At 36.5% G+C, this 23,646-nt stretch overlaps 2 protein-coding genes and 1 long non-coding RNA gene across 4 annotated transcripts; 2 read left to right on the forward strand and 1 right to left on the reverse strand.

Annotated features, from left to right (window-relative positions):
• Positions 1 to 11,449: 11,449 nt before the first annotated feature.
• LOC103404690 (protein trichome birefringence-like 19) lies at positions 11,450 to 14,969 on the forward strand. The gene is made up of 2 exons (XM_008343624.4): positions 11,450 to 12,268; positions 14,087 to 14,969. Exons 1-2 carry the CDS (start codon positions 11,738 to 11,740, stop codon positions 14,909 to 14,911), a joined length of 1,356 nt encoding a protein of 451 aa, XP_008341846.1. The 5' UTR covers positions 11,450 to 11,737; the 3' UTR covers positions 14,912 to 14,969.
• Positions 14,970 to 16,836: 1,867 nt separating this feature from the next.
• On the forward strand, positions 16,837 to 20,853 carry LOC103404689 (protein trichome birefringence-like 19). The gene is made up of 4 exons (XM_008343623.4): positions 16,837 to 17,006; positions 17,156 to 17,270; positions 17,386 to 19,736; positions 19,877 to 20,853. The coding sequence occupies exons 3-4, from the start codon at positions 19,260 to 19,262 to the stop codon at positions 20,657 to 20,659; spliced, it is 1,260 nt and encodes a 419-aa protein (XP_008341845.3). The 5' UTR covers positions 16,837 to 17,006; positions 17,156 to 17,270; positions 17,386 to 19,259; the 3' UTR covers positions 20,660 to 20,853.
• A 1,189-nt stretch (positions 20,854 to 22,042) lies between these two features.
• Positions 22,043 to 23,276, reverse strand: LOC103404688 (uncharacterized). Of its 2 annotated transcripts, none has more exons than XR_011577774.1 (3): positions 22,953 to 23,276; positions 22,551 to 22,655; positions 22,043 to 22,384 (listed from the first exon to the last, which is right to left on the reverse strand). It is a non-coding gene; the product is annotated as an uncharacterized lncRNA (long non-coding RNA). The 2 variants fall into 2 exon arrangements; XR_011577775.1 differs by having other exon boundaries at positions 22,498 to 22,655; positions 22,953 to 23,238.
• Positions 23,277 to 23,646: the final 370 nt, after the last annotated feature.

Genomic DNA, 23,646 nt, shown 5'->3' on the forward strand with positions numbered 1-23,646 from the left:
TGTTTATTCAATCCAAGGCCTCACTCCGAATTTCATCGATTTGTAACGAGTATAACACTCTCATGAGTGTACAAACACATTATTTGATAAATAAACTTGATAAAAAAAAGTTTGTGCCTTTATTATTACTGTTATATAAAAAAATAGAAGATATTTTGTTGGCCAAACAACACGAATTAAAGGGAGTGGTTTAGATTTGTCCTTAAAGAATAAGATACAGTACTAGCTATATATATTGTCTCTAAGCAAAATGGGACTGTAGGATAATGACAAGAGTGTGAGGTGGTACATTCCTTAAATCCAATATTTAAATTAAGCTAATTATTATATTGTTTTATTAGTGATGGATGGTGTATATACCGAACGAGGTTCTTCTTCGGATTCTTTTTGTGAATATTTTGAGAATTTTCAAATCGTGTTTGTTCCTCGTATATCGTGCAGTCAAAAATTATTTTTATTTAAAATTAAACATGAACATTACTTGACAAAAACTGATTGCACAATATACGATAAACGGACACGATTTGAGAATTCCCGAGATCCTTACAAAGAGGATCCGAAGAGGATCCTCGTTCGTATATACCTAGTTAGAGGTTGACATGCAGTGTAACATCTCATATCGACCAACGGAGAGGGGGTGATGTGCCTTATATGTACATGTCCATCTTCATATAGCACGAGGCCTTTTGGGGACTCACTGGCTTCGGATTCTATTGGAACTCTGAAGTTAGGCGAGTTCGGGCCGAAAACATTTTCAGGATGGGTGACCCCCTGGAAAGTTCTCGTGTGAGTTCCCAGAAATAAAACTGTGAAGGTGTGATCGAGACCCAAAGTTGACAATATCGTGCTACGACGAAATCGAGACTGGGACGTGACATGCAGTGCCAAGGGGACCTCAAATTTTGAGATAGCCATGTAACCACGTAATGCAGAGAGGCATTAGCCATGCATATCTATCTTTCTTTCTCATAAACAAGGACCAAACGAAGCCATTTTTTCCTAGGGTTGCTTTTTACGTTTAAATTCCCTTGAAAATCACCATATTATCTTGGGAGTTGATATGGGATGATTGCATTGCATATATAAAAAAAGGCACGAGTATTTTCGAAAAATATTATCCACACATTATTTTTTATCTCTCACATAATTTTGTTAATTTTTTAATCATTGATATTTTTCAATTCATTTGATTTGACGAACGAAAATTGAGAAAGATGTGTGAAAGGTGAAAATATGTGTGTGGATAGCACCAAGGTTCTAAAAGACATTAGTCAGGCGGCGGACAGGGACCTAGCCTAGGCTTCTAGGTGGGGGCTTAGACGGTTTCTTTAATTTTAATTAAATTTCTTATATAACATATAAATAAATATCTACTTATATTTAAAAAAAAATACATCATTGTATTGGGATACAAAAATTGAAAAATAGAATGACATATAGATTATAAAGTATTAGAACATATTGAAAACATGAGGAACAAATATATAGTGAGTGTTCATCCAAGTATCAAACAAGTCTCTTACAATTGATTGAAAAAATAAAATGAAAAACAAAAAGCTTTCTATTATATGTCTAAGTGAGATTCGCAACTTAGGTGGGTACTTAAGCGAGTCTAAGTGGATTAGAAGGGTGCCTAGATGGGCTAGGCGGGCACCTAAGCAAGTCTAAATGGGTATCTAGGTTGTTCTAAGTGAGCACCTAGGTAGGTCTAAACAGGTTAGGAGGGCACCTAGGTGGGCTACGAGAACGCTTAACAGGTCTAGAGATTAATCGGAATAGTGGTCAGCAACCTAGCACCTAAAAACAACTTAAGCGGCACTAAATAGAGATTTTTAGAACATTGGATAACACTACCCTTTTTTTCCGCCATGGAAATTAATATCAATTATCAAACGGTAGATGTTATCATATAGGTCATGACAGAGGCCGAGCCACAGTGGGGTCAATGGGGTCGCACGACCCCTTGGAAGCCATGGAAATAACCTTAGAGGTCCCTTGGAGCTGCTGGTGCGACCTCTTGGAGCTGCACACCACGTGTTCGATGAAATGTCTGAAAGAAGAAAAAGACTTCGGTTGCAGGTTGAAGAAGAAGGAACGGAGAACAGCAGCCATGGCTGCCGATGCACTGCTCCTTCTGTTGCAGAATGAGAAAGAAGACGACCTGTTTTAAAATGACTTGGCCAAACACACCGTTTTGAGCCAAGCCAATAAAAAAAGTTTTAAAAGCACTCCCGACTGCTTTTCTCATATGATTGGACATCCTTTAGACTCCATGTGATTGGTTTTTGATCAATTCCCAAGCAATTTAGAGATTTTAATAAAAAGGAGAGAGTAAATTATTAAGTGGGTCCCAATCTCATTCAAGTAAACATTTCGTTTTACCTTTGGCATTTTGCCTTTTGCAATGCACCTTTGCCATTTGGTTGCTGGCAAGAAGAAGAGACAATTCTGGTCGGATTTTCTTTGTGAGGATTCTGAAGATTTTTTTTAATCACATTCGTTTATTATAATTCGTGCAGATAGAAATTATTGTAATTTTTTTATTTAAAATTGAATATAAATAACGATATGAATATAATTATTGTAATTTTTTTTAATCACATTCGTTTAAAATTGAATATAATTCGCGCTATCCTACCAAGACCCGATGAAATGACGATATGCATGCCATTTCTGTTAAAAAAAAATTTCGCGCTGCGCGCGCTATCCTTATTGACCCCCCAAACATTATTTCCTGGATCCGCCACTGGGTCATGAGTTAGTTAAAGTGTACAATAACTTCTGCTTCTTATGGATCTCAATAATCAACCCGACCAGCATAGTGCAAGTTGTGTGAATCCTCATAAAATCTCATACGCTAAAATCCAGAATTACACGACTAGAACTAGTTTTGTGTACTTTATGTCGCTCGGATTTCATATTCTATATGAACACTTTTGTTTCATTCCAATTTTTATATTCGATTGATCTGGGAGTTGAACAAAAGTTATGAATATACCTCTAGATTTGATTTCACTTGATTGAAGTTTTTAATTTTCTTATGTGTTATTGTTTTTATGTAGTGTGGAGCATTAGAACCGGTATTGATCACATGTCAATGCTTATGCAATATGTAGGATCCATGTGTATGGAGAAAGCATCTTATCGGTATGTTGTAATGTGTTGGAAGATGGTTTTTGAGAAAGCCTAATCTGCTTTATACTATTTTTCGATCTTAATTTCTTCACAATAAGATGTTAAAGGCAATCGTCTATAAATAAATGATTAATTGCAAAAACGTGATTCATCAATTATAAACACTACACGAACGTTCATCAACATTTAGAATTTGCTCATGCGTACACATCCATCGATCAATAAGTTGTGTGGCTACAAACCTACAACCCTTAGACCAAACCGATACAAATCATATAGAAATCCTTGGTTAATATCAACTTTGGAGAGCTAAGTGGGCCTCTTGAAACCAACTAGGTATGTAGCCAATAGTAATTAGCAATTGCAAATGTTGGTTTGGAGGCAGTTCTAATGGAGAAATAGTACACGAAATAAGCCCAATAAGTTTTAAAACTTTCAAACTTATGTAGGTATCGAACCTTGTCCATCACCTTAATAAACCTACGAGTTACGGCCACTTGATTTTTAACTAAACAATTATTTAAGGGAACTGTTATTAGCAGTGGCGAAGCCATGTGAGGGCGAGGAGTGGCGGCCGCCACTCCCCTCGCCGGAAAACACAGCCCCAGCGCAGGTTCAGCCCCTCCCCTCTCGGAAACCCAGCCCCTCCGCTCCGCAGCTCCGCTCCGTCTGTTCTGTTCTTCGGATGAATTGGTTCTCTGCAACTAGATTCTTTTTTCTTTTCTTTTTTTAAATCCAGGCCAAAATGACGTCGTTTTGGTCCTGGTAAAAAAAATTTTAAAAACTGACACCAAACGACGTCGTTTCATCTGTTTTGAAAAAATATATATATATATGGTGCCGGGGGGGGGGGGTAACGTGTCCCCCATTCAACCTTCTTTACTCTCTCTCAGCTCTCAGGCCCCTTACGACCAATTACAGACAGAGAGAGCAGCAAAGCTGCCCCCCCTAAATCCCGGCCCTCTCACTTCCGTCGAACTTTGCTCCGTCAATCACATACCCATTCCTTCTTCCTACCTCCCGCAACGTCAAATCCAACCCAGATTTTCCCATCAATCTCTCTCCTCCGTCGACCTCATCCCAATCCTCTCCTCCAAGACAATGAATACAGTGATTATGAAGATTGGATTTTGATGATTTCAAAAATTGATCTTTGGCTTTTTTGATTAATAATCTTTACAGTTAATGATTTTAAAAAAAATAAATGGGGAAGAGAAGGGCTGGAGGTGAATCTCCAGAGAAAATAGGACTAGAAGCGGGTCTCCGGAGAAGAGAGGGATTTCAGGGTGAGGTCGCCCAGAGAAGAGAGGGACTGGAGGTGGGTCTCTGGAGAAGAGAGGTTTGGGGCTGAAGAATAAGCCCTGGGATGGAAGTATTTGACAGACTTGTTGGAGTTGGAGAAGGAAGACCGAGTGTGTTTGGTCACATGTTTAAAAGAAGAGTCGATTGTTTGGTTACAAAGAATAGAAGAGTGCTTGGAGAAACTTTAAAGTTTAAAGGACAGGTGTTGTAAAATGGTTTCTCCACATAAGAAGTCAGTGAAATTGGGTACTCACTGTTGATTACCCAAGTATTATCCTGGGAAAATATTAAATAGACAGGTGTTATAATGTTATTAGGCCACCTGTCATAGTGAGTAAATTGACTACTGATTAGTCAGTATTCAAGTATTGTTCTTTTTTTTTCTTCTGACCCCACCTTTTTTTTGTGATTTGTTAACCCATTTCGCTCTTTTTTTTTTTTATAATAATTCTTGTATGTATTTTTTCCCTCCTTTTAAGACCCCAGCGTATTTATTTTAAACTCTCACATTATCTATTACTATTGTATTAATTTTTTAAGAAATAATGTAAATATTGCTTAATGCTTATTTTACGATAAAAGAAATTTATTTAAATCCATCTAGGCTCCTACCTAAATCTCGCCTAGACGCCTAGCTGCTAGGCCCCAGTCCGTTGCCTGATTAGCGCCTAACGTTTTTTAGAATCTAATTCTAACCAATTTAAGCTTCTTACATGACTTTGATATTACCACTTACAACACTTTTGGTAAAGAGACTCTTTTCTGTTATGAATATTGACTCAAAACTTTGTACTCTCTAATGTGAAGGCAACCGTTTCGATGAACATTGCACTCTTTTGAATTTCGCCCCTCCCCTCGGGAAATCCTGGCTTCGCCACTGGTTATTAGCACTCTAAAAATTTCATTCTACACTCCTCATAAGTGTAATTTTCTTTCTAATTATAGAAAGTTTGGAGTGCAAAATGAGATTTTTGGAGTGCTATTTAAAGTCAATTAGCAAAACATCCTAATCATGTTTAGTCAAACATTGATGATGACATGGCAGATATATGTAACAACCACAATAAAAATAAAGACATAAGAGAAGTTAAGGGAACTCTATTAAAAATGTTTATTTCTTATGGACTTTCTGTCATCTTATATTTTTGTATAATATTGATAGTGACGTTAAGCTGTGAGGTAGCATAGAATCCATAGAAAGTCAGACTTTAAAAGAGTCACCGTAGCATTTCTCAAGAAAGAAAAGAGGAACGTATTAGAAGGATAATAATGTAGGAATTATGATGGTGAGCAAAAAGAAAAATTCACATAAATAATTAAGAGGCATGTCTATGATAAAGTAGTACCACCATACACGTATATGATAAATAAGTATATACCATACACATATATGATAAATTAGTACCACCATACACATATATGATAAATTAGTATATACCATACACATATATGATAAATTAGTACCACCATACACATTTATGAAAAATTCATTGATGTACCAATCACAAAGTCTTGCAGAAGACGTCACCGTGGTTATGATAAATTAGTACCACCATACACATATATGATAAATTAGTATATACCATATAGCACCACGTTAATACAAAGTAATGGACAGATCAAGTATATATATTGACGATGGTAATGTAATACCAGACAAACATTATTTCCTGGATCCGCCACTGGGTCATGAGTTAGTTAAAGTGTACAATAACTTCTGCTTCTTATGGATCTCAATAATCAACCCGACCAGCATAGTGCAAGTTGTGTGAATCCTCATAAAATCTCATACGCTAAAATCCAGAATTACACGACTAGAACTAGTTTTGTGTACTTTATGTCGCTCGGATTTCATATTCTATATGAACACTTTTGTTTCATTCCAATTTTTATATTCGATTGATCTGGGAGTTGAACAAAAGTTATGAATATACCTCTAGATTTGATTTCACTTGATTGAAGTTTTTAATTTTCTTATGTGTTATTGTTTTTATGTAGTGTGGAGCATTAGAACCGGTATTGATCACATGTCAATGCTTATGCAATATGTAGGATCCATGTGTATGGAGAAAGCATCTTATCGGTATGTTGTAATGTGTTGGAAGATGGTTTTTGAGAAAGCCTAATCTGCTTTATACTATTTTTCGATCTTAATTTCTTCACAATAAGATGTTAAAGGCAATCGTCTATAAATAAATGATTAATTGCAAAAACGTGATTCATCAATTATAAACACTACACGAACGTTCATCAACATTTAGAATTTGCTCATGCGTACACATCCATCGATCAATAAGTTGTGTGGCTACAAACCTACAACCCTTAGACCAAACCGATACAAATCATATAGAAATCCTTGGTTAATATCAACTTTGGAGAGCTAAGTGGGCCTCTTGAAACCAACTAGGTATGTAGCCAATAGTAATTAGCAATTGCAAATGTTGGTTTGGAGGCAGTTCTAATGGAGAAATAGTACACGAAATAAGCCCAATAAGTTTTAAAACTTTCAAACTTATGTAGGTATCGAACCTTGTCCATCACCTTAATAAACCTACGAGTTACGGCCACTTGATTTTTAACTAAACAATTATTTAAGGGAACTGTTATTAGCAGTGGCGAAGCCATGTGAGGGCGAGGAGTGGCGGCCGCCACTCCCCTCGCCGGAAAACACAGCCCCAGCGCAGGTTCAGCCCCTCCCCTCTCGGAAACCCAGCCCCTCCGCTCCGCAGCTCCGCTCCGTCTGTTCTGTTCTTCGGATGAATTGGTTCTCTGCAACTAGATTCTTTTTTCTTTTCTTTTTTTAAATCCAGGCCAAAATGACGTCGTTTTGGTCCTGGTAAAAAAAATTTTAAAAACTGACACCAAACGACGTCGTTTCATCTGTTTTGAAAAAATATATATATATATGGTGCCGGGGGGGGGGGGTAACGTGTCCCCCATTCAACCTTCTTTACTCTCTCTCAGCTCTCAGGCCCCTTACGACCAATTACAGACAGAGAGAGCAGCAAAGCTGCCCCCCCTAAATCCCGGCCCTCTCACTTCCGTCGAACTTTGCTCCGTCAATCACATACCCATTCCTTCTTCCTACCTCCCGCAACGTCAAATCCAACCCAGATTTTCCCATCAATCTCTCTCCTCCGTCGACCTCATCCCAATCCTCTCCTCCAAGACAATGAATACAGTGATTATGAAGATTGGATTTTGATGATTTCAAAAATTGATCTTTGGCTTTTTTGATTAATAATCTTTACAGTTAATGATTTTAAAAAAAATAAATGGGGAAGAGAAGGGCTGGAGGTGAATCTCCAGAGAAAATAGGACTAGAAGCGGGTCTCCGGAGAAGAGAGGGATTTCAGGGTGAGGTCGCCCAGAGAAGAGAGGGACTGGAGGTGGGTCTCTGGAGAAGAGAGGTTTGGGGCTGAAGAATAAGCCCTGGGATGGAAGTATTTGACAGACTTGTTGGAGTTGGAGAAGGAAGACCGAGTGTGTTTGGTCACATGTTTAAAAGAAGAGTCGATTGTTTGGTTACAAAGAATAGAAGAGTGCTTGGAGAAACTTTAAAGTTTAAAGGACAGGTGTTGTAAAATGGTTTCTCCACATAAGAAGTCAGTGAAATTGGGTACTCACTGTTGATTACCCAAGTATTATCCTGGGAAAATATTAAATAGACAGGTGTTATAATGTTATTAGGCCACCTGTCATAGTGAGTAAATTGACTACTGATTAGTCAGTATTCAAGTATTGTTCTTTTTTTTTCTTCTGACCCCACCTTTTTTTTGTGATTTGTTAACCCATTTCGCTCTTTTTTTTTTTTATAATAATTCTTGTATGTATTTTTTCCCTCCTTTTAAGACCCCAGCGTATTTATTTTAAACTCTCACATTATCTATTACTATTGTATTAATTTTTTAAGAAATAATGTAAATATTGCTTAATGCTTATTTTACGATAAAAGAAATTTATTTAAATCCATCTAGGCTCCTACCTAAATCTCGCCTAGACGCCTAGCTGCTAGGCCCCAGTCCGTTGCCTGATTAGCGCCTAACGTTTTTTAGAATCTAATTCTAACCAATTTAAGCTTCTTACATGACTTTGATATTACCACTTACAACACTTTTGGTAAAGAGACTCTTTTCTGTTATGAATATTGACTCAAAACTTTGTACTCTCTAATGTGAAGGCAACCGTTTCGATGAACATTGCACTCTTTTGAATTTCGCCCCTCCCCTCGGGAAATCCTGGCTTCGCCACTGGTTATTAGCACTCTAAAAATTTCATTCTACACTCCTCATAAGTGTAATTTTCTTTCTAATTATAGAAAGTTTGGAGTGCAAAATGAGATTTTTGGAGTGCTATTTAAAGTCAATTAGCAAAACATCCTAATCATGTTTAGTCAAACATTGATGATGACATGGCAGATATATGTAACAACCACAATAAAAATAAAGACATAAGAGAAGTTAAGGGAACTCTATTAAAAATGTTTATTTCTTATGGACTTTCTGTCATCTTATATTTTTGTATAATATTGATAGTGACGTTAAGCTGTGAGGTAGCATAGAATCCATAGAAAGTCAGACTTTAAAAGAGTCACCGTAGCATTTCTCAAGAAAGAAAAGAGGAACGTATTAGAAGGATAATAATGTAGGAATTATGATGGTGAGCAAAAAGAAAAATTCACATAAATAATTAAGAGGCATGTCTATGATAAAGTAGTACCACCATACACGTATATGATAAATAAGTATATACCATACACATATATGATAAATTAGTACCACCATACACATATATGATAAATTAGTATATACCATACACATATATGATAAATTAGTACCACCATACACATTTATGAAAAATTCATTGATGTACCAATCACAAAGTCTTGCAGAAGACGTCACCGTGGTTATGATAAATTAGTACCACCATACACATATATGATAAATTAGTATATACCATATAGCACCACGTTAATACAAAGTAATGGACAGATCAAGTATATATATTGACGATGGTAATGTAATACCAGACAAATTATACGTGTCTTTTTTGTATTGCATTTAAGCACACAATCCATAATTGTATAATTAGGCAACCTATTTGTGTACATCAATGACGAAATCAATCATGAGAAATGTTAAAGGAGATTTTTTTCAAAATTGGACTTTTTATAAATTATCTGTCATCTCACAATTTAACGTTAATTTTTGTACCAACATTATAAAATATTGTGCAAAAAAAATGAGGTGACATATAGTCTCACTTTTGAGAGTCTCATTCACATTTGTCATCGATGATATCATATAAATTTCTCTATTTGGCTGAATTAAATGATGGCTTTCATAGGTGAAATGTCCTTATTAAAATAAATAAATGCACCTTATGTTTAATGATCGAAATTAGTTCCATGTGATAATGATTACCTTAATAATATTTTGATTTCATTTAATGTCCACATTTTCCACTTCAATTTTTTTTTAACAAATAATATTATCTACACTAAAAGGATGATGTGCTTAGTCTCACAATTGGGCTAACAGTAATATAATTCAAATTTGCCTTCAGCGAGAATCGTACCTAAGACCTTTCACTTACAAGTCAAAAGGAATACCACTACACCGTAGTACTAAGTGACATTTCCATTTCAATTTTATCTAACCATTTTTTTCACATTCTAGATGACGGAGTAGTTTTGGGTTAATTTAAATGATATCTTACTATTTTTTTTTTCGGTCAGAAAAATGATATTTTACTAGGATATTTGATTAAAGACACCCTACAATAACATAACAAATTCTATGTATGTATGTTTGTGTAACTTAATTAAAATGTTTTCCTTTTGTTGTTGTAATAAACTTGATTAGGATGGTGAGTTGAGTAGACATGAAAATTTCAAGTCAAATAATTTATTTTTAATGATGTTTGAACCCAATATGTGACTGTGAGAATGCCGGGGGGACAATGATCATCTCGGGCATGCGCAATAGGACAACTTTTCAATGATGCTAAAAAACAACCACATCATCTCTTTCTTTTTTTTCTTTTTTCTTTTTTGTTACAAAGGGGGCTTAAAGGCCAAGCAAAGTTGCTAAATAAAGAAAGACATCAGCTCAAGGGATTTACACAAACGGCTCTGAGTTCTAGCAACCTCAGAAATATCATTTAGTAGTAAATCAACAATTCAAGGAGGAAGGTTATCCAATATAATAAAACCTAGATCTAAAGAAAAAAAAAATCAGTTTTGCCAAACCATCAGTCATTACGTTCCCTTCACTATAAATATGACTTATATCACATTGATCAAATCGAGAAATCAAGTGATGGCATCCATGTAACAAAGAAGTCAAGCGATGCAAATCATGCACAACACATTTGAAGAGTGAAAATAAAATAGCAGAGTCCATTTCGCAAGCAACCCCCTAGCACCTTTATCTAAAGCCATTTTCAAACCCAAAAAGAGACTCCACTACTCAGCTTCAAGGACTTCTCATACTCCTATATTAGCTGAAAAGCCCCCAATCCAAGAACCAATAACATTGTTTTACCCTTGGCGAGAACAGTCAATATTCAATTTCATCTCTGGTCATTTGGGTTTTAACATTCCGGTATAAAATTGGCAAAAATGTCAATTTTGTATATATAAAAAAAGTACACAAACCATATTAATTATATTAGATACACTGAAGTTAATAGCTTCTTAAACAACTGGATTTTGGATTAGGGATCACATGAGCTACAATTAACATTAATAGTATTAATTTTCATGACCAAATAATTAATGCTATTTCATGTCTTGAAATGTGGACTAATTTGTACTTTAGCATCGACACAAAGATTAAAACATGACACTAAAATAATAACCATCCATCACAAAGATTTTAATAATTTGTATAATGCACACACACACTCACCCACACACACATATACACTTTTTCCACTAAATTACAACTACATCCTGAGGAGATTCTCAAAGATGTGAAGCTATTACATGTATTTTCTCGATGGTTCTCTTGAAACGTGCTAGGGTCATATACTTCGAATGAAAAAGGACGGTAGATAGAAGAGATCTATCTGGTTAAGGGTAGCATCATGCTCATTGTAACACAGCCACAACGACATAATATAAAATAGTTCAACAATAATAATCACTAACCACCCTCCCTCCTTGTGAACTTTGAAACATTCCACACCCATATGTTTTAGTACTCTCTCATCATTTCCCACTGCCTTTAGAAAAAACCAGATCTCTCTTTCTCTCTCTCTCTCTCTCTCTCTCTCTCTCTCTCTCTCATGATCGTCAATGGAGCACCAAGCCATAGATGAGCTTCCCACTGGGAAAATATGCCCACAAAAGCCACCCAAAGATTTTGTACTGCTAGTCTCTGTCCTACTTCTTCTTACAATCGTCCAACTCTATCACCCGTCAATATTCCGCTCTTTATTTTTGTCAAAAACTATTGATTCCAACCCACAAGTGCCTTCTACATCATCGTCGTCGTCGTCAGACCATTCAAATGTTCAGGAGGATGATTTGCCTTCTATTACTAGCAACTTAAATTGTGACATATTTACCGGAGAATGGGTTCCAAATCCAGAGGCTCCCTACTACACAAACACAACATGTTGGGCAATCCATGAGCACCAAAACTGCATGAAGTATGGAAGACCAGACGCTGAGTTCATGAAGTGGAAGTGGAAACCAGATGAATGTGAGCTACCCGTTTTCAACCCGGCGCAGTTCCTCGAATTAGTTAGAGGGAAGTCCATGGCATTTGTTGGAGACTCTGTGGGTAGAAACCAAATGCAGTCCTTGATATGCCTCCTTTCAAGGGTACGTATGCCGCCCTCTATTCTCTAGTGCCCCTCTACCATCAAATAAATTATTTATTATTTAATGTCCCCATAATTTTGTCTTCTTGTTTTTTGGGTAAATCAACCTATATACTTAATTACTAGCAAAGAAATGACAATTACACTCGTTTTCTCTTTTTACACGTTCATGTTTAATTATTATGTTAGCCATTTTTCTTTGATTTACTGATCAACCTGATGGTTAACTTGATCATAGCGACGTTGATTTGATTAGAAAGTAGAATGTTTTATGAATTTTTTTTAATAGTCCAGACTACTCAGCAGTACGAAAAATGAGTGGTTATAATTGAATTGAGAATTTTTTTTTCTTACTTACTAATCTAATAGATAAAAAGCTGAATTACTCAATAATTTAGATGAATATAGGTTTTTTTATGACCTAATGATTGTATAGATATAATATATCTCTAATTCTCTCTATATATACACTGAAGAAATCTGTATTTATTTATTTATTTTTTTGTTAAAAGAAATTTAGGGGGAGGGAAAGTTCATCCTAAGATTATCACAAGCTTTTTTAACAACTTACAGCGAAAAACTGAGTTTTAGCCAAAAAAATCTGTATTTTTTTATAAAAGCATACATATGTCACAGACTCACAGCCAAGATTTTTCTGATGAAAGCTTTTTGTGGTCCCTTCGATGAACATGCATAGTAATTAAGTTAGCGACTTCGAAAGTTGAAGACTAAAAGGAAAAGGAGAAGAAGGTGAGAAAAAAAATATATTTTGGATTGAATCTTGAAATATAATATATAAATTCCTATAGCAACTGGTGCTGTCACTTCTAGATTAGTTAAATAATTTTGTCCTAATATGCATGAGACCTAGATCTTCAAGGTTAGTTGACCTAAGCCCCTTATGTTAATGAAGGGTAAAGGGGATTAGGTAAAAATAATGCGGGCAATATGGTGTCTTTGTCATTTGCACTGGATTTCTCTTTCTTTTATATTAAAATAGTTCAGATTATCGCTTTATTTATGAGATTACAAACCCAAATGCTTTACTTCCCAAATTCATAGTAAATTGAAAGGAGTCTACAGCTTAAACGGCGTAAAACATATGTTCATGTACACAACATCTTGTTCAATTCTCTCCCTCGAATATCATTGCTTCTATTAAAAGAAAAAAAAACCTCAGTTGAAAGCAAGAATACAAGCAAAATGCTTTTCAGTATCTAAGATAATTCTAATTGTCTATGGCGGACCCCCTTGACATATATTCGATGATCAGATCTAGCTTCCCATGTGCTACTGTCCATTACTGTGTCTTAATTATTATATGGCACTCGACTTCCGAATACATAACACAAATGATTAACCCTCCACGTCTGTAGAATAAAGCTTTGGGTCTCAAAATATACTTTTAACAAATATTAAGTGAATTAGGGTGTAAGCAATTCAAACTTACAATTTCAGTAAACATGATTAACTTCAGAACTATTGGATTTGGTTGGTTGGAACCCAAATATGAGCACTCAATTAAGGGCACATTTAAGAATTTTCTGTAAAAGTGATTCAACTTATTAATCATTATTGTATTATATATATTTTTTTTCACTCGTAAGTAACATAACTTAAATTCGAATCTCGTGAATAAGGAGTTCGATACAAATTTATTCTCATTTCTAATGTAATTATCAATGTATAAAAAAATGGTACTTGCCATGCGATGTTTTATTCTCACTATAGCACTTCTAAATTTTGCTAAACTCTACAGAAGTTATTTTTTGCTAAACACAAATCTGTACAAATAAATGCTCGTTGGTATTTAATTTAGGTGGAATATCCAATAGTAGTTTCAAGTACCGAAGATCAGAGATTCATACGCTGGAAGTACACATCCTACAACTTCACTTTGGCCGCATTTTGGACGCCATATTTGATCAAATCCAAGCAAGTAACATACACGGAGGGTCCAACCAAGAACGGCCTTTTTGAGCTCTACCTCGACGAATTTGATGAGGCATGGACAACCCAGATTGATGAATTCGACTACATTATACTTTCTGCAGGGCATTGGTTCTTCCGTTCGATGGTGTACTACGAAAATCAAACGATTTCTGGGTGCAACTATTGCCTCATAGACAATGTGACTGACATAGGCAAACAGTATGCATATAGAAAGGCTTTTAGGACAGCTTTTAAGGCCATCAACAGCTTAGAAAATTTTAAGGGCATAACATATGTGAGGACTTTTGCTCCATCACATTTCGAAAATGGAATGTGGAACGAAGGAGGAAATTGTTTGCGAACGAAGCCGTATAGGAGCAATGAGACACGTTTGGAGGGTATAGATTTGGAGCTTTACAAGATCCAAATTGAGGAGTACAGGAAAGGTGAAAGGGAAGGGAGAAAGAAGGGGTTGAAATACAGGCTATTGGACACAACACAAGCAATGTTATTAAGGCCAGATGGTCATCCTAGTAGATATGGGCACTGGCCAAATGCAAATGTGACTTTGTATAACGACTGTGTGCACTGGTGCTTGCCGGGACCGATCGATACATGGAGCGATTTCTTGCTGGAGATGTTGAAGATGGAAGGTATGAGATCAGCTGAGGAGAAAAAGCTCCGGATTACAAACGACACGACATTGAATTGATGAATGTAATTACTCGAAGTTGATACGTATTTGATCAATGGATTATTCATTTGTTTCAGAGTTTTTTTGGAGTTAAGGTAATATTGAATTACTTGCGACTTTCGTATATAAATGAGATAAAATTATATAGAGACAAATCGGACAGTTTAATATAAGTCCAGTGATTTTCTGTGGACGTGAGAAAGGAATTTGCAAATATTTAATTTCAAGTCTTGCAATGTCCACTGCGATGATCCCCCTAACTTTTGTACTATAGCATCGACATAAGCTACAGCAGTAAATCACAAAGATTTTAACAATTTTTATATACATATATTTCACTAATTTACAAATAAATTCTAATGATATTCTCAAGAGTAAATTGTAGTAATGATCCCTCAATTTTAACTCAATTGGAGCAATAGTCCATCAACTAAAAATTCATTAACATTGGTCCCTCAACTAAAAATTCATTATCATTGGTCCTTCAACTCATCAAAACGTGCAACTATGGTCCCTCAACTAAAAATTTATTATATTAATGGTCTCTCAACTTTAATCAAATTGGAGAAATGGTCCCTCAATTTTAACCCAATTGGAGAAATAACCCTTCAACTTTAACTCAATTGTAGCAATGGTCTTTACAACATAACTCATTTTGACAAAATTCTAACGAAGTTGACAAAAATTACCATAGCTACATGTTTTGATGAGTTGAGAGATCAATGAAAATAAATTTTTAGTTAAGGAACTATTGCTCTAATTTGATTAAAATTGACGGATTATTATTACAATTTACTATATTATCAAATATAAGAGTAGGGGTATGATTTTTTTGATTCGTGGATCCAGACTGTATTACTCGGCCCAATGTGCCACTCAGATTATCGGAGAAATTCCTCGAACAGCCCAGCAAGCAGCTCACATGGCTACATCTCTGTCCAACTAGAGGGTGAGCAACTTTTCATGGGCACCAACGCCTTCCCTCACTAGTTATGGTACTTTCTCGTGACGGGCTGCCATGCCCACCCGCAGTTCTCCAATTGAGGTCTTATAGTCTCTCTGTTCTATCAGCCTCACTTCTCTTTTGGTCACCGTTAGAGTGCTAGTAGCGGTGCGTTGATTTCTAAGTGACTTTTCAGTTGCCTAGAGTGTATCGACTTCCCCTATCCTTTCGTCTCGGCTTGATCTGCGCTTTCTTGTTCTTGCTGGCCCTGTTGGGTTTTTTTCAAAACAAACACAGGAAAAAAAAATGTAGAACGATTCGGATTTTACATCACTATGTTCCCTCTTGAGCCAAGTGGAATCCGGTTTTAGAATATTTGGAGGATCGACTTGGGCCAATAACCAAGGCTTTGACGATCGACAATTGCCAATAGTAAGTTTGCTCCTTTCGTTTTATCTTAAATATATCTGCCTCTCATTTTATATACAATTTCGTCTGCATATTACAGTATCGAAACATGTCACCAGCCAGTAGACATGTACGAAATTGCCACATGTAGATCTCTTTACTTACTGGCCAAGTGCTCACTTGCTTGTACCTAATTGGATGAAGAGCTTCAAAGTATTTTAATTGCACGAAGAATGGCTGGTGGGTTTGCTATATTTTAGGAGTAGGATTCTCACAAACCCCTCCTCTCAACACTTTTTTCTTTGTATTTCTCTTTCTAAAAGTGAGACAACTAGTGGAAGTCACGGTTATCCATTCTTTCTTAGCCTGGAAATACTATGAGAAATTTCATCTTGTCCGTTGCCACAGTCAAGCAGACTTACCAGCTCGGAACATCGAACTTGAAACCTTCCACATTTTTTTGTTTATTAAGGAACCGCAGTCCGTATCCTTACCACTGGATTGTCACTATTGGAAAGGATTAGTACATCCTTGTTTTTTTTAATTCTATTTTAATTTTTTCTGGATATATAGTGTGTGGTCAAGCCATTAGTGGTAGGTCCGATAGTGACCAAAATATAGCAAACCCGCCAGCCATTCTTCATGCAATTAAAATATTTTGAAATTCTTCATTCAATTAGGTACAAGCTACTGATCAGCACTTCGCCAGCTCTAAGTACAGAGATCTGTTTGGGCAATTTCATACATTTCTACTGGCTGCAGGTGACATGTTTTGATATTATAATATGCAAACGAAATTGTATATAATACGATAGGCAGATATACTTGATAATCGGTGTCTTTTGGCCTTCAACCACGAATATATTTGTTCTCAAGTTATTGGTCTCATTTGTCTGTCATTTTGTATACAGATGGATATTCTTCAAAGTTTCAGATTGTTTGTAATTTGGAAAGCATCAAATGGCTGTCATTGTCCTTTTCCTTTGCGAGCTTCCACACATCTCTACTGACATAGTTGCTTATATGGTAAAAACGTTATTCTCAGGACTAGATCATGCTGATTCTTTATTAAAGGACATAATATGGATATGGTGTCGATAAACCGTCAATAATAGTTGAACAACTGTTTTTTGGGTGACAGGATGATAATGGACTAGGGAACTACATATTTCATTATATAGCAAAACATATCAACTTGTTATATCAACACTTTATGGCATTATCGCAAGGATGGACGTCTTACACAACTGGTAAAGCTGTGCAAAAATAATTTTGTTACACTATTACAGTAAAAACATCTATATAATCATAATGTTGGGACCAAACCAATTTTATAACTTTAGGGTGGTTATTGGTTTCCAGATGTATAGCTAAAAAATATTATTTTTTTGACTTAGTTATCCTTAACGAAAATTGTATGAATACAAAGATGTAATGTTGAAAAAAGAAAGACTTCCAATCTTTAAAATCTAGTGCATATATATTGGAATGCTCTCTTTAATGCTTCTCTATAAACATGGTTGAGAAGGTAGAAAAATTATGGCTCGCCAAGCAGCCGTCCGTGTTGACGAGGTACCACGTACCCGCAAGCTCAAAGGTGTGGTATGAACTCTAAAGATATATTGTCCCAGTAACAATTATAGAGAAATATTTAGCTCATCTTAAACTGTTATTTATGACCTTGCCTATTTTTGTACTTGTTAACTATTATTAGTATATGGAGACAAGTTTCCAAACAAGGCCAGAAAAAATTATAACTTATTACAATATTAACTACCCAAGTTAAGATCAAAATTCTTTATAACTATGAAGTGGTTATTCCCATACTAGAGTACTATAAAAAGATTTTACCGTGTAAATTTCATATAACAACATTACTAGATTACCTTGTTTACCTTGTTTGCCTGTCTACAGTGACTACCCCTTTTAATTGGTAGTCTCAATCACTTCAGAAACGGTTTGGACAGCCTGCTTGCCAAGGTAAAAGTGATAGCAACCAAGCAACTGTTTGAAAGTGGTGGCATATATGATAGTAACTCAATCTTTAGTGCCATCTATCAGTCACTAAAGACTGAAAGCGACCACCATTTTTTTCTTATTTTTCATATGTTAATGGTAAAACATATATTTGAAACGAAATCACATTTCTACTAAATATGTTAACGGAACAAAACACGGTGACCACAAGGATGTGATTTCGGGTTAGTGTTTACCCTTCAATAAACTACCCGCACTATTTTGTGCATTATTTTGTTCCCAGTGATAAGTAAAGTCCGCAGATGCGTAGCCAAAGTCGCACTATTACATTCCACTATCAATCCATACACTGACGATATGAACAGTGAAGGCCATGAGCCTAATCTGAGAACTCTTCACTTTACAATCATTTCTGACTTCACTCTTAAGCCACTCCAGACCCAAACACTTCTGGTATAAAATACCTGATGACTATCCGTATGAAATGAGTCAAAGTATATATGCACTCAATTATTGTTGGCTAGATTTTATCCCAAGAAAGAATAAATCAAGTTCATTTTGGCCAATTCTGAGCCAGAAGTTAAGCCAGTTGATCAAGATAGTGTACTAGCTCTCGGCATCAGAATTTGAAAAATTTGCAAATTGCGCTTTACCACAATAATGGAAAGCATGATGCATGTGCACTAGTTTGATCCCCCACCTCCCCTTCCCCCTAACAACTAACAATTTAACTCACTAATGTTATCGTTTGTCAAAAAAAAAAAAAAAAACCTAGTGCACATGTAACTGTTTTAGAAGGTAATTATCCCCAAATAATGTGTATGCAATTATATGTAAGGTGGCTTTACTACTTTTTGTCCAAAGTTGTTATTAATTATGAAAAAGGATGCCTCAACAAGAAAAGTGGCATCATAATTTGGGTGGTAACCATAACAAACAAGTTGCTAATTTTCCTCAATTATCACATTATTATTGGACCTATATATAAATATATTTCATGAATCCAATAATCTCTTTCTAGCCTCACAATTCTCCACCATGAAGTTTCAAGCCATTGGTCTGCCTAATGCAAAATACACACAACCAAACATCACCTACAAAAAAGGTATTCTTCTAGCCCTCACCTTACTTCTGCTCACCACAATCCCTCTCTGTATAAACAACAGCACAACTTCTCCATTGCCATCTCCTAACAGCAACATTACCAGTGGATTAAAAACCCTACAAGATGAAGACCAATGCCAAATATTTAGTGGGAGTTGGATTCCATATCCAGATGGACCTGCTTACTACACAAATGAAACTTGCAATTTGATCCTTGATCAGCAGAACTGCTTGAAGTTCGGGAGGCCCGACACGGAGTTCATGAAGTGGAGGTGGAAGCCCCAAGATTGCGAGTTGCCATTGTTCGATGCAGCTCAGTTCTTGGAGCTTGTTAGAGGGAAGTCATTAGCATTTCTTGGTGATTCTGTTGGAAGGAATCAAATGCAGTCCTTGCTGTGCCTTTTGTCCAATGTAAGCATTCAATTACTATTAGATAGTCCGGCTATGGAAATGACGTCTGTTCTTTTTTTTTTTTTTACAAATCACCACAAAGATTTTGAAAAATTCCAAGATAGTCCTGCTATGAAACTGACGTCCGTTCTATCTTTCAGGTGACTTATCCTGAGGATGTTTCTCACAAGTATTCAACAAACACAGATTACTTCAAGCGCTACGTATACCATGACTACAACTTCACTATGGCAACTCTCTGGGCACCCTACTTGGTTAAATCTAGAGATGCCGACCCGAATGGCCACGGCATCAACAGCCTCATGAGCCTCTACTTAGACGAGCCCGACGAGGGATGGGAAACTGAGGTTGAAAATTTCGATTATGTCATCGTCTCAGCAGGGCAATGGTTCTTCCGGCCGCTGATATACTACGAAAATGGTCGCGTCATAGGGTGTCACAAGTGCGGACGAGACGACATGAAATCTTTTCTCACGTACTACGGTTACAAAAAAGCATTCCGAACAGTGTTTAGGACCCTTCGGAATCTCAAAAACTACAAAGGGGTGACGTTTTTGAGGACGTTTTCTCCGTCACACTTCGAAAACGGGGCGTGGAACGAGGGAGGGAATTGTCCGAGGACGAGGCCTTTCAGCAAGGAAGAAATGAAGCTAGATGGGTACATTTTGGAGATGCATTTGACACAAGTAGAGGAGCTAAAAGCAGCAGAAAAGAAAGGTATGAAAAGAGGCCTTGAATTTAGGTTAATGGATACAACTGAAGCTATGTTGCTGAGGCCTGATGGACATCCAAACTTCTACGGACAGTCACCTCACCGGAACATGACTATTGCTGACTGTGTCCACTGGTGCTTGCCTGGCCCCATTGATACGTGGAATGAGATTTTGCTGTATATGTTGAAATCCGGGCACAAACCATCCTGACGCGAAGAAGAAGCTTCGTTCCGTGCACTTGGGATGGGATGTTACTCTTGCAATATTAAAATACCGACACGATACCCGCATGGTTGGCTTGACATATTGTCATTGCAACAACCTAGAGTACATTATAAAATATACTTGATGAAACGTTATATGTACACATTGTTTACACTTTATACACATTTATATTTTGTGTATTTCAAAGTAAATATAATATATATATATATATATATATATATATAATTAATCACACAAACAAAGGTTCTTGATGCATGTGGTAGAAAGAGTTATTTATTTGGGTCAGTTGTGGTGGATACATAGATTTGAGTTATGCTCAGAAGAATCATGATTATGCTAGCATTATCTTGGTGAGAAAGACAACGTACTTGCAAAAATTTGATCTTGTTTGCTGGCTACTTGTATATTTTTATATAAAATTAGGTGAGTTGTTTACTTCGTAATATTACGACTGCTTATGGCCCAACTGAAGACGACAACAGCGAAATTTCGTTGTTCGTTACCGTGTAGTTTCGGTGCATTTGATTCTCAAATGCTCCACTGTTCTTATTGAGACAAAGTAGGTTATTAATTCACGTTTTATGAGATTAGTATATGAGCGTTGATGTATATTTCATGATCATAATATAAACTACATGTGTACGGCCAAATCTGGGGGTTTAGATTGGACGAACTGACCGAAGCAAAGTCTAAAACTTAGATGAAGGTTTTAGCCTCACAATGGGCTAGTAATAATATGGTTAAAATTCGGTTTTGACGAGAATCAAACCTAAGACCTTTCACTTACAAGTGAAGATGAATATCATTAGACCGTAGTACTAAGCGTCAACGTTATAGCAAGTTAGGGCAAATATTTTTAACCCACATGTTGAATAATCCCTTAAGACAAAGACAGCCTTCCAAACTAATAAAAGAATATTTATCCCTTAAGGCCAATGTAAAATAATTTCTTAGCACGTTTGTTGATATAAAAAAGGTCGTACCCAGTGCACAAGGCTCCCGCTTTACGCAGGGTCTGGGAAAGATGAATGTCCGTTAGCCTTACCCCCATTTATGGAGATGCTGCTCCCAAGTCTCGAACCCGAGATCTACCGCTCATGGGCGAAGGCACTTAGCACGTTTGTTGATATAATATAAGATTAAAAAAAAAAGTAATTTTCTTTATTTGTATACGTTCAATATTTGAAACCAAGTATATTTCATACAACAAAGTTCTTCACACCCCCTCTCCTCTTGTGTTCTAAATTTCTCATTCCCTCCATCTTTTACAATACAAGATATATTAGGTTTAGCATACAAACAGAATTTGGAAATATCGATAGCGTCTTCATGGAACACTCTTCAAAACGATCTTGACGAAGAGCAATATGTTCAAAAGCTAAAATGTAGAGCAATCAAGATAAAATTCAAACAGAATACAACATCTTTCCAGCAATCAAGATAAAATTCAAAAATACAAACCAGCATTTGCAATGGAGAAGATGAAACTATTGTAAGATCAAAAGGAAAGATGCAACTGACCAAGTCTTTTTTCCTCTCCTCTAACTTTTCAAGTATAGCCTTCTTTGAAGCTTCTATGTCATTTTCTGTTTCAACTGTCGTATTTGGGTCACCAGTGGATTCATCTGATTGGCCAGATCGACTGGCATCCAATGCGGTTTCTGCATTTTCAAGTTCATCTCTCAAATTCCTTTCACTCTCGTCCATCTCCTGATAACCGTAATCACAGAATTTCAGAAAGGGTGTGACTTTCCATTAACTAAAGTTCGATGTCCTCAACATCATCAAATAAAGATCAAGATACAAGTGTGGGACAACAATACATGATGAATAAGAGCATCATGCAAAAATAAGTTGTGGGAAACGTAAGGCTCACTGTGAGCTTCCTCTTAAGCAAATCTGCTTCTTGAATTCTCTCCTGTATTTTACTTTCACAATTGGATACAGCGCTTTCATATGCAGCATTCTCTTCCTGCAATGCCTGTCCACAAGTACAAATGGGAACTACTAAGAAATAAAATCAATCAACAATGAAAAACATGGCCTTTTTTGAACTAGACAAGTCCATAGCAAAAAATCAACATTCACATAAACCAGAATAGAAAGGTTCAAAATTTGAGGAAAATGTTCAACAATTCAAAGTTGAAAACAAGAATTACAATCCAAACAAAAAAACCAGATAGAAAACGACCGAATTCGAATCAGAACATCCCAATTCAACAACAATCGCACAACGACCCAGATAAGAAAAATCAATCGAAATTCAGACAAACCGAACCTGTTCGCGGGTGGTGGAATGGGAGTTCAACTGGAGAGCAAGGGCGGCGTTGGAAGCGAGGGAGTGGGCGTGGAGATCAGGGAGGCGCTGAGAGATGTCGGAAGGAGGGAGTCTGAGCCGGAGGTCATGGATCGAACGGCCGAGAGAAGATGCTTTGTGATCCAAGTCCAGGACACACTTCTGCTACTCCTGAGTGAATATCAGCGGGATGCCTTGTTCGTTGTCTTGCCCGCCACCTCCTCCCACTACGTCTGCTGCCCATGCTAGCAGTCCCGCCATCCCTCCCGCTCTCTCACTGTGTGGATGGCCAGGCAAGGCAGTGTCGCGGTTTCAGAATCGACCCGGAAACGAAGCGGGTTGAGAGCAATCCGGGCCCTCGTGGCCTTTATGAAAAATGAGATCCAGTTTGTTTGAACAACTTGAGGCCCATTGGGCTTGAGAAAGTTCAATTGAGTGGACGAGGTTTCTGGCTCGGATGCTAAATTACTTAAGAATTGACAAACGTATTTATTCTTATTAGTAACACATCATTTAGTTTTCAAAATTTTGTCGTCAAATTTTGTGGTTAGCATCTAAAAATTTTGTTATAAAAAGAAATAAAAAAAATTAAACAAGAGAATAATTAACTATTACTTTATTTAGCTGTCCCCGTTGTCCGTTGATCAGCGACGCCTTTCATATCAACGGTGGATAT

The sequence above is a fragment of the Malus domestica genome, chromosome 17 (assembly GCF_042453785.1).
Source record: "Malus domestica chromosome 17, GDT2T_hap1".
In the NCBI taxonomy this organism is placed as follows: Eukaryota; Viridiplantae; Streptophyta; class Magnoliopsida; order Rosales; family Rosaceae; genus Malus; species Malus domestica.

What these genes read in the sequence shown, in the direction of transcription:
- LOC103404690 (XM_008343624.4), top strand. Translation starts at nt 11,738, where the DNA reads ATGGAGCACCAAGCCATAGATGAGCTTCCCACTGGGAAAATATGCCCA. An exon ending in TGATATGCCTCCTTTCAAGG is followed by an intron (nt 12,269 to 14,086) that starts GTACGTATGCCG and finishes TATTTAATTTAG; the next exon opens with GTGGAATATCCAATAGTAGT.
- LOC103404689 (XM_008343623.4), top strand. Translation starts at nt 19,260, where the DNA reads ATGAAGTTTCAAGCCATTGGTCTGCCTAATGCAAAATACACACAACCA. An exon ending in TGCTGTGCCTTTTGTCCAAT is followed by an intron (nt 19,737 to 19,876) that starts GTAAGCATTCAA and finishes TCTATCTTTCAG; the next exon opens with GTGACTTATCCTGAGGATGT.